The following is an 11247-nucleotide window of genomic DNA, read 5'->3' on the forward strand; positions in this document are numbered from 1 at the left end:
GGGCCAAATTTTGGGCCAACAAAAATAGCAACAAACTCTACCCGCAAAATCTTCTCAATATCTCTCAAATACTATAGAATATCTATTTTAAATCTGAAGGAGATGGAATGTTGCATTCTCTACTTAGCCCGTCAACAATCACCATGATTGTCAATGCTCCGTTTCTTATAGCGTTTCATATAGACATGTCCATCCGGGCCAAAATCGGAGCCCGGACCAGGACCCGGGTACTCCGGGCCAGGTCCGGGTCCGGGCCCGGGTACCCCGAGCCCGATCGGGCCGGGTTCCGGGTCGGCCCGGTTTATTTTCTTTTTTTAATTCTATTTAAAATTTAAATTATACAAAAAAAGACTAAAAAATTAATAAAAAATAATAATTTTATTAATCACATAAAATGACATAAATTACAAATAAAAAATTATAAAAATAAATTCTTTATTAATAATTAATAAATCATTTACAAATTACAAGTATAAATTTATTTTAGAATTCATCGCATCACAATAAATAAGTACATCCCAACTAGGTTGGCACCTACTCACCTATATCACTATCATTTGCAACTATTTTCAAAATAATTATTTACAAATTTTAAGATAAGATATAAAAATTACAATTTGATGAATATTATTTATTCTTTATATCTATCTGCTAGTCCCAATTCATCAAATTTATCTTCAATTCCAGCCATTCGATTGATGCCTTGCGTTCGCTTCTCGTACCTCCACCAATCTTGTAAGTACATCATCGCTTGTACAGTATACGGATCTAAGCATGCCATGTGGTCGTCGATCAAACGTCCTGCTATGCTGAACGCGGAGTCTGAAGCTACCGTCAAAACATGCACTATTAGTAAGTCACGAACCATTGTGGAAAGTATAGGATATGAAACTGATCCATATACTTTCCACCATTACAAAATATCTAAAGCATTTTCTTGACATTTAACTAAAGAAGCAGATAAATATTCATCTATCTCAGAAACCTCCAATGATAACGATCCAAGTCCAGATCCACCAGTTAGCTCAGCTACCATTGCATACCTATCAAAACTTACATTTTTACCTCGGGATGAGCTCGAAGAAATTGAAGCTGTAGACTGTTGTGTAGCTACAACATGTCTAGCTGCATACTCGTTATATAAGGTTTGAAAATAATTTTTAATAGCTAAATGATGAGTAGTAGCAGTAATGGTGGTTCCATCATCTAAGTCTATAATCTGATTACTATACAAGGATTGTAATAAACTTCGAAGACCAATATCCTTCAAGCATGGATCAATAAGAACCCCCAAACCAATATGAGGAATAGGCCTAAAGTACTTATTAAATTTGCTCTCCATTTGAAAAATCATAGGTCCAAAAGTATTATCCATACGATATTTCCCAAAAAAAATTTGAATATTTAAAATTTGTAAAGCAGCTAAAGTAATGGTTGGATAATAACAGCCAGATAATAACATTGTAGCATCATAAAAAACTTATAACATTTTATTTAAATTACATATAATTGTCCATTCATCATCAGTTATTCCATAAGTGCTACCAGAACTAGAACTAGAAGTATAATAATTTATAAAATCAGTTATAATATCTTTATATTCTATTGCTACACTTAACATTGCATAGGTGGAATTCCACCTATGGTCAACATCTTTTAGAATTAGTCTGGGCTTTATATTTTTTCTTTTACAAAATTATTTCCATCTTTTAAGTCTTTGTTCAGAAGCATTATGCATATAAGCAATTGTTCTAACATTTTCTATCATGGGTTTAATTTCAGTAAATACACTTTGAACAATTAAATTTAAAATATGACAGATACACCTAATATGAAAAAGGTCACCATGACATGACAATGACAGAGTTGATCTGATAAAATCAACAGCTACATTGTTATTACTTGAATTATCTAGTGAAAGAGAAAATATTCTTTCTGAAATTTTTAATTTCATAAGTTCTTCAATTATTAAATTTGCAACATTAATACCAGTATGTGACTCTTCTATTATAATAAAAGAAACAACTCTTTTAAACATTTGCCAATTTTCATCAATCCAGTGTGCTGTGATACATAAATATCCAGTTTGTGCTCTAGATGTCCAAATATCAGAAGTTAAAGAAAATTTACGGTTTAAAATTTTAAAATAAGAAATTATTTTTCCTTGTTCCTCCTAATAATATTTTAAAATATCACGTTGACAGGTTTGACGAGAAATTTTTTTAAATGCAGGATAAAAACCATCTCTAAACATATCTTCAAATTCATCATCTTCTACTAACTTAAAAGGAAGGTTTTTAAGAATGATAAAACTGATTACGCATTTTCTAGCTCTGGCAGCGTCATAGTTCCAACTACCGAGACTACCAGAAGAGGAGGATTGAGAAATCATAGATTGTCGGATATCACCTTGAGGAGTCTGGCCTTTGTTGTGTTTATCTAAGTGACGTTTGAGGTGGTTGGTGCCGCTCTTATGATGAGCTTGAAAAATCTTGCCGTACAATTCACACTTAGTCTTCTGGGTGAGGATCCTACCGTGTTCATCCTTGGTGACGTCGATCTTCTCGTAAAAATTCCACACATCCGATCTTGGCCTTTTAGGAGCTCTTGGTGCAGATTCGTTGCCACCGGATTCGGGATTAACTTCGGTAGGAGTAGACCAAGTAGGAGGACTCATTTTAAGATCGGGAGATAGGTTTTGCTCTTCATAATCAGATCCGGAAGCCATTTGATGAAAGGATTATAAAGTATAAGGGTATAAGAGTATAAGAGAGTATAAGAGTATAAGAGAGAAGTAGATGGGTTTTGGTGTGAAGAAAACAAATAAAACCCCCCCCTCTATTTATAGAGCCAGTCACCTAAACAAATGACTAAAATAACCTCACAAAATAGCCGTTTTTTACCGTTTTTGGGGACAAAACGGTCAAAAGACCGTTTATGGCCGTTGTGACCGGCCCGGGCCGTTTTGGCCACAACGGTCACTCTTATGGCCAAAACGGTTACCTATGGTGATCGTTGCCACCGGGCTCCGGGCCCAGGCTACCGGGCCCGGATTTTTGCCCGGTGCCGGCGCTGTTCTGGACCGAGCTGGGCCCGGGCCAGGCACACTGGCCTGGAACCCGGTCAGGCCCGGATTTCCAGGCCGGGCCCAGGCCGGCGAACTTTTTGGACAGACCTAGTTTCATAGCATTGTTAATTTTGAGAGAGCTTTTGATAACATCGTCAATTTTGACAAAGCTCATGAGTATATCAAAAAGATCTATTTAAACATTTTTGTTGCTTGAAACACAAACATAAAAGTTCGACTATTGTTTACTATTAAGTTTCATTCTACTTAAGAATATCTAGAGTCAAATAATTAATCAAAGTTAAATTAAGTTGCAAATATTTATGGATAGACCATATTCAACCATGGATTTTCAGTTATTAATCTACAAAAAGTTGCGACAACATTCAACCAAACAAGTTACTGATTCAGCATCTTTATGAAATAGGAACCATGAATGGTAATGACATTAGATTTTGAGGGGCCATTGTGCGAAGCCTTGGAATTTGACACGATAAGCACATCTTCTTAACGTTAGTTCTTACGAACGTATTAACGTGATCATTATATCCTAATATTCTGTATATATAACTCGGAAATCTCATGCTTTGCAGAAACATTTAACGTGAAGATTGTATGTTTATAATTAGGAAGGGAGAAAAAAGACGATACCCATCAAGACTAGGGATGAACCAGCTTAGATCTTTGACACAAGCAAAACCTACAATCATCATCTGAACACACTACACAATTCCCCTTAAATCCATCGAGAAAATCACATCTCCGACCTACAATGATACGATTCATATCCACAAACGTCATATCGTCTCCAGTACTCTCAACTCCGTGAGTCTGGATCGAAATTGAAAACCTCAAAACTTCCTTGTTCCTCTTCTTGACTCCTTGACCGCTCGATGACAAGACAGAACTTCTTTGCTTGAGATGACTCGACCAGATTAAACGACTTTGAAACACACAGAAATTGTGGTGTGTTCAGCGAACAAGTGAGAGTTTGTTCTTTGGGGGGCAAAATAAAAAAAAAGGGCGGAAGATTTTGATTGGTCGTCCGCGCAGTTCCGAGAAAGTTCAGGTGTCCATTGCAAAAAAACAAAGTCTTGAGGGGTTCTGTCGAAAACGCTCCACAGTATTTGGGCTTTGGTGAAATTTCCCTGTCATTATCCCTGGGGCGGGGAGACTCGGCGACTATGCGCTGCTGCTTTCTGGGGGCTTAAAGCCTCTCTCTGGATGCATCTCTCTCCCCATTCTATTCGCTCGCCTGCGAGGAATCACCGAAAGGGCTCAAAACACAAAGAAAACCCAGGACCCACTTCAGTTCCTGATGTGAAATTATCTATCCTGTCCCAAAATCAACGGAGGTTTTGAGAACTGATCGAGACTCACTTCTCTCTTAGCTGGAATGGAGACCAACAACAAGAGGCGCAACAGCAGCGGCAAAGAGAAGAAGATCAAAAGGAAGCAGGTTTTTTTTTTGTTCCCCCTTTTATTACAATCTCCATGCTTTTATTCCATCCGGGTATCTCTTTTTGTGTTGATTTTTGAGCATTTTTTGATTGTGGGTCAGTTGGCTTTTTTCCCCCTTCCCCATTGTAGGTTTGATTCTTGGGTCCCTAATTTTATTGGGGTTTTTCCCCCACCGATTATATGATTCTATCTCAATTGGTATCATGTGGGCTCTGAAATGTTTGGTACTTTGAGATGGGTTTTGATCCTTGGTACCCTATGAAGGTACTGATCCAAATAATAATAATAATAATAATAATAATGATAATAAATAAATAAATAAAAATTTAGTTGAAAGTTTTTACCTCGGAATTGTTTGTAACTACTAGCTTGTGACCCTGATAGATGATGATTGTGAGGACGCACAAAACACTGATATGGAGAAAGCGTGATGCTTTTCTTGTTTAATCATAGGAAAATAATCCTATAGTTTATATAAAACATCACATTGGCCATCCAATCATAAATTCTATAGTTTACAATCATTTCTTAGGCATCATATTCATCAACTTTTGATCTATAGTATGCCAAAGAAATGAAACTTAAACATTTCAAAACTGGTTGCATGTGGTAACCAAGGAATAGAACATAAATTCAAATGGTTAAAGAGAGATCTGTGTGAAATCACTCTCCCTCTTCCCTCTTTCACTCCCTCTGTTTGTGCGTGCAAGCGTGTGCTTACGTGCGTGTGCATATCAGTTAAGTATGCACCTATAGACTTTCATGCTGGCAACTAAAGATTACCTTGACTGAAGTCTTGTAGAGATGTGCTTGGTCTTGTTGATAGCTTGACATGTGCAGTTGAAGAATCAGTGTCAAAGGTAACAAATTGTCTAGAGCTGTACCTTAACTATAATTTGAATAGTTTTGCAGTGTCTTGGGATATCTTTTTCTCTGCATTTTTGAAAATTTTATTCATCATCCAACTTGGTGTTCAAAAAAAATCTAGTTGAGTTCAATCAATAATGTGCATTTTTTTCTGTGGATGAAAGGCCTTAAAGCTTCCTGTTAAATGTGTTTACTGTAGTCAAATTCTTGTTGAACATTCGTGTATACATTGAAGGTGGATTGGAGGTGTAGACTTGGATGTCAACTATTGCTTTTCTTTTTGTATCCCTTCATATAATATTTTGTTTATCCCTCAGATTACCCCCCTTTCCTCCGTTAGATTTTCGATGAGAATATTTTGTCTTACTTCACTAACGTTGATTTTTTTAATCGTTTTTAAAATTTGTCTTGAAGTAACCTAATACTGTATGTTTGGGTTGCACTTGTGAGAAAATGATATCCACTTACTTTGCTTACAGAAATTATCAGATATGTAGAAATATAGTAATATTCAGATAAAACATTGCTTTAGTGTTAGAGAGTATGGTGAAATGTCATTAATTTGTCAAAGTTGGGATTGCAATAGATGGTGTTAATTGATGAGTTTCTAAAATATCAAGAGATAAGTCAGTAGTGTACATCTTTGCTATTTTTTCCTTATGTGATTCTATAATTCATCCATTTTTGGCACTTGTTATATCTATCCTAAATATATGTATGGTTGATGAAATTCAATCACTACATAATACTTCTGGGTTTAACATGAAACAATTATGTAGGTATTGGAGAAGAAAAAAGCAATCAATGAAATAATCAAAGCTGCATGTGCCGTAAAGGACCATCTAACTGCCTTTCCACCCTTTTGTCAGTATGACAGAAATGGTAAGAAGCAAATGAAATGTTTGATTTGATTCAAAATTTTCTGCAGAAATTGCAAATATTATAGCAGTTAACTACTCGAGTATCTTCACGAATAGGAAAATATCAGTACCATATGCTAAATTTATTTTTTTTAATGTGAAATTAATAATTATTGGATGATCAGGTCTGTCTGTCTATTTGGAGACTGGATTTGGTGAACATCTCTCCTCCCTTATGAAGAAATACATACAAAACCTTCTTAAGGTAAGTGTAATTCATTCTTTATATTGAAGTATAATCACGGTTTAATTGCCAATGAATTATCATTTGTAATGTCAAATGAATTAAATGTCCAGGCCAATATGGAAGGGCCTTATGGTTCAGAGTGGCTTACAGAGGAGAAGGTGAAGCGCAGAGAAATGGTGGCCCCTGAAGCACGATATATATTTGTGCGTTTATCTCCAAATTCATCGCTTGATGAGAATCCAGTGAACAAAAATGAGAAAGGGCCTTGTACTCAATGGATGGGTGATGGAGACCGTGTTGTTGGTTTTGTTCATTATCGTTTTATAGTTGAAGAAGACATACCAGTGATTTATGTGTATGAGCTACAGTTAGAAACTTGTGCTCAAGGGAAAGGATTGGGGAAGTTTCTGATGCAACTAATTGAACTCATTGCTCGTAAGGTATATAAGCTTTTTTCTTGCTTTGATATTGATACTATCAGCACTGGGTTCTTACAATTATATAGTTGATGGTGGTCTTAATTTCAGTAATTGTTGTTACACTTGTTATCGTCTTTTGTTATGCTTTTGATTCTCACTGTTATTAATATCAGGGTCAATTTCACAAAACCTCCTGAACTTTATGAATCAGGAAAAAAAAACATCCCGAACTTGTCTAACTTAAGTATTGTGACTGACAGCTGGTACTTTAACTTGACAGTTTTACCCTTACGTATTAAATCTAACTTTTTCCTTATCCTTTTTGGGTATGGATAGGTAAAAGGTGTAAGGTTGGTTTAGACTATTTACTCCACAAGTTAACGCCATCTATGATAATTTTCAGCAGTTCAGGTGGTTTCGTATAATTTTGAAAGTTCAGGATGGTTTCTATGATTAAATAGTCTATGGGTTTTGTGCAAAACCTCCAAAAGTTCAGGGAGTTTCTGTGAAATTTACTCTTATGAAAATCATCCTTGGCAGTCTTCACATGGAGAAATGATATTCTTGCATTCATACTGAACATTGGAGCGTCTTTCATTTATTTTGCAGAATCGTATGGGAGCTGTGATGCTAACAGTACAGAAAGCTAATGTATCAGCCATGCATTTCTACACAAATAAACTGCGGTACCTACCTACTGAATGATAGATAGATAACTAGTTGACAAGTATTGTGGTTTTTGTTACAAGGTCTAATCCTCAGTTCTAAGAGAACGAATATTTTGTTTTGCTACAGATACGTAATTTCCACCATTTCACCGTCAAGAGTGGACCCATTGGTATTAATTTCTCCATTGATCATCGAACTTGTTTGAAGTTTGCAAGGAATTGATATCCTCCCTCTTTTCTTGCAGATTGGAGCTGAGAAAAGCTATGAGATTTTGTGCAAAACTTTTGATGGTGAGGCTAAGGCTAAACTGGAGGTACATTATTGCTACCTATTAGTATATTACAATTGCTATGCTTATTGTTTTACTTTGTATGGTTTTTCCTTCTACTAACGGACTTTTGCTAATAAAATAACAACTCCTTTGTCACAAACTTTTATATTGCCATTAGCATCCTTTTATCTCGAGTTTTAAGGGCCTCTCCTTTGTTAAATAGCTCAACCACATACTCAGACTAAAATATTTGTCATGTAACTATACGATGAAGTTAAGTTGCATGGATATGGTTACGGTTATGTGTGCAGATATGGGTACGGGTACAGGACATGGCAAACTTGAAAAGGTAGAGTACGGGGACATGATTGAAACACACGGGCTGAAATCATAGTTCTGACTTCGGAGCTAGATACACAAACATCCCTTTGGAATTGTAGTTTTTAACTAAATATGGGCTGAAACAAACCCGGTCCTTGTTTGACAACTTTCAAACGTGGATTTGAAGTGTGAGATATATGTCCAAAAATTGTATGGCGAGTGTTTGAAATTAAAATATGTATTGTATAATTGAGTATAGATCTGAATAAATATATGCATATATGTAAGGAGTGTCCAAGAAGTATCGGGTAGAGGTACGGCTTCATGATAGTAGTACTCAAGTAATAGTCATGAAGTTCCCTTGTGTTTGGATGAGGGACTAACTAGATTTTTGTGGTGAAACACATTTTGTAGAACCGAAATATAAAATGCATATAACTAACCATGATTAGACACCCAAGAATGTCCATTAATCAAAGTTAAAACATTTTTTTCCCTTTGTAGGATCCCTTGGAAAGAAATATCTTATCTATAAATTAGACTCTCGTAAACCATTGTCTAAATTGTGATTCAAGAAATTCCAAATCCACCGAGGTTTGATATAGGAGAAATTTTAAAAACAGTCGTTTTCAACATTAATAAGCAAAATCAACCATTTCAAAAAAAAAAATCAACAAAATCAACCCTTTTCATCTGAAAAGGGTCGATTTTGCTGTTGAGAAGTTTTTTGGACTGCACGGGACTACTAGTCTCGTGCATCCTATCTCTCTCTCCTCACCTACCTAAATGCCATCCTCGCCTCCCGTAGGCTCAACATCCTCCAGCGCATCTCCTACATGAACGTCGACATCTACCCCTTCACCTCCAGCTTCCTCATCGTCTACTGCTTCCTCCCCGCCCTCTCCCTCTTCTTTGGCCAATTCATCATCTAGACCCTAAACGTCTCGTTCCTCGTCTACCTCCTCTGCATCTCCCTCGGCCTCATCGGCCTCGCTGTCCTCAAAGTCAAGTGGTCTGGTATCACGCTCGAAGACTGGTGGCGCAACGAGGCTCATATTCGGAACGTCCTAACGCTTCTACGTGGTCATACAGGGGCTGTTGAAAGTGATCGTTGGCATCGAGATTTCCTTCACGTTGACGGCGAAGTCCGCGACCGATTGTGATAATGATGGTGAACCTGATCGCGTTGGCGTTCAGGTTCGCGAAGACGGTATACAACATGATGCTGACCTGGAGCAAGCTGCATGAGGTGTTCTTCAGCTTCTGGGTGACAGAGCGGAGGAGGGGAGGAGAGAGGGGAGGGGAAGGTGGAGGACTGCCCGGGGCCGCATTGAGAGCGGGGTTTTGCGAGGTAGGGGAGCGGAAGTGGGCGGTGGCAGGCGCTATTGCGTTGCATGGGGGGTGGTGTAGGGAGAGAGGGGGAGGTGAGTGAGGAGAGAGAGATAGGCAGGTGAGTGAGGAGAGAGAAATAAAATACACAGGACTAGTAGTCCCGTGCAGTCCAAAAAAAATTCCCAGCAGCAAAATCAACCATTTTCAGATGAAAAGGGTCAATTTTGCTGATTTTTTTTAATGGTCGATTTTGCTCATTAATGTTGAAAAACGACTGTTTTTAAAAAATTGTCCTTTGATATATAATGATTTCAACATATTTTGATTATCAACCCCGACTTTGGATTCTCAGTTTATATTAGTTCTGCATTCATTTTGTGTGGCAATGAAATGCATGGGTGAAAAAGGCTAAATCACAGTCATTGGTTTTAATTCCATTTAGATGTAGATTTTGGTTCTAGGTTTGGTGCTTTGAATTCTATCAATGTAGATCAAGAGTAAAAATTATATTTCCAATGGAAAGGAAAAGAAAATGCATGTTGCCTGGAAGAAAACTGAATTTCATCCATGGTCCAATTTATGAATTTTGTAAAAATTGTCTATTGTGTTGTTTGCGATAATTGTATTAATTGTTTCATGATGATCATCCTGTGCTTACATAAATTATTCAACCAAGTGCTTGGATGAATTTCTCTTTTTTGTGGATCATGTTCATTTTGTAGCCAATAGTAATAGAGCGTGATCTTTTCTTGGTTTAGTTTTGAGCTAGCTAAATTAATATTTCAAAATCAAACCTCTGACCATTGATTATTTTTGCAGGAAAACATCTATAGGAGAGATCAATGAAGAGAACTTCTTCATCCTAGAGGTGTTATAAGATTTAATAACCCAAAAGAAGAGCTTAGGGGTCTAGAAATGACATTAGATATGCATATTATTTATTAATTATTCTTTATTGCTGGGGCTAAATTTTGTTTGTTAGTTTGTATAGCCCTATATATCCATAGAAACTAAGATGCTATAACTAATTAATATGTCTATTATATAAGCCTAATCGTGTAAAATAAGCATACTATTGATTTAGTTATTCTCTTGTTGATTGTTACGGTGCCTTGCTGCTATTAGTGTGTGTATATACATTTGAGAGAGAGAGAGAGGATAAAGGAAATCAAGTATGTTGGGTACCAAGTACAAAATTGGTGCTTGGTAGTAATGTGACCTATTCTTATCCACTTATTTTAAAAAGGGGACTACATTCATATGAGTTACATAATTGAATGAGTATATGATAAGAGGTCATCTCACTACCAAACATCCAATTTGGTGCTTAGAACCAAACATACTCATTATTCTCATCCTTCCTTTATATATAATGAGAAATTTGTGGAATTTTAAGTGTACAGAAAAATTAACATGCACATTATAAGTACACAAAAAGTTGATATGTATTATATCATGAGTATCTACGCATCTCTTTCTCTTACTGTAAGATGTCATGTGGATATCTAATCTTATGTTTAACTACAATTTCTCATCTACTTAAAAGTATTCCGAATTAGAAAATTCTAATACCCAAATATTTTGTAATCCTTATCAAATTATAACTATTTATAAATAAAAAATCTTATAATTATATATTTAAATATAGAAATTAAAGAAAAAAATAACTTATGTAAAGAGCCTACTTACATAAAATTACAAGTTAATTTAAAAATAAATTCCTTTTAACTAAT

At 36.1% G+C, this 11247-nt stretch overlaps 1 protein-coding gene across 1 annotated transcript; it reads left to right on the forward strand.

Moving 5' to 3' along the window:
- LOC109822607 (N-alpha-acetyltransferase 40) lies at positions 4161 to 10619 on the forward strand. Its single transcript, XM_020388840.1, has 8 exons — positions 4161 to 4526; positions 6175 to 6277; positions 6441 to 6520; positions 6613 to 6942; positions 7531 to 7607; positions 7717 to 7759; positions 7835 to 7903; positions 10334 to 10619. Exons 1-8 carry the CDS (start codon positions 4464 to 4466, stop codon positions 10358 to 10360), a joined length of 792 nt encoding a protein of 263 aa, XP_020244429.1. The 5' UTR covers positions 4161 to 4463; the 3' UTR covers positions 10361 to 10619.

This window comes from Asparagus officinalis, chromosome 8 (genome assembly GCF_001876935.1).
Source record: "Asparagus officinalis chromosome 8, Aspof.V1, whole genome shotgun sequence".
Lineage (NCBI taxonomy): Eukaryota > Viridiplantae > Streptophyta > Magnoliopsida > Asparagales > Asparagaceae > Asparagus > Asparagus officinalis.

Bases quoted from the DNA above. Each gene is read 5' to 3' on its own strand.
- LOC109822607 (XM_020388840.1), top strand. From the start codon at position 4,464: ATGGAGACCAACAACAAGAGGCGCAACAGCAGCGGCAAAGAGAAGAAG. The intron at 6,521-6,612 runs GTAAGTGTAATT...TTAAATGTCCAG, and splicing joins ACATACAAAACCTTCTTAAG to GCCAATATGGAAGGGCCTTA. The intron at 7,760-7,834 runs GTATTAATTTCT...CTTTTCTTGCAG, and splicing joins CGTCAAGAGTGGACCCATTG to ATTGGAGCTGAGAAAAGCTA.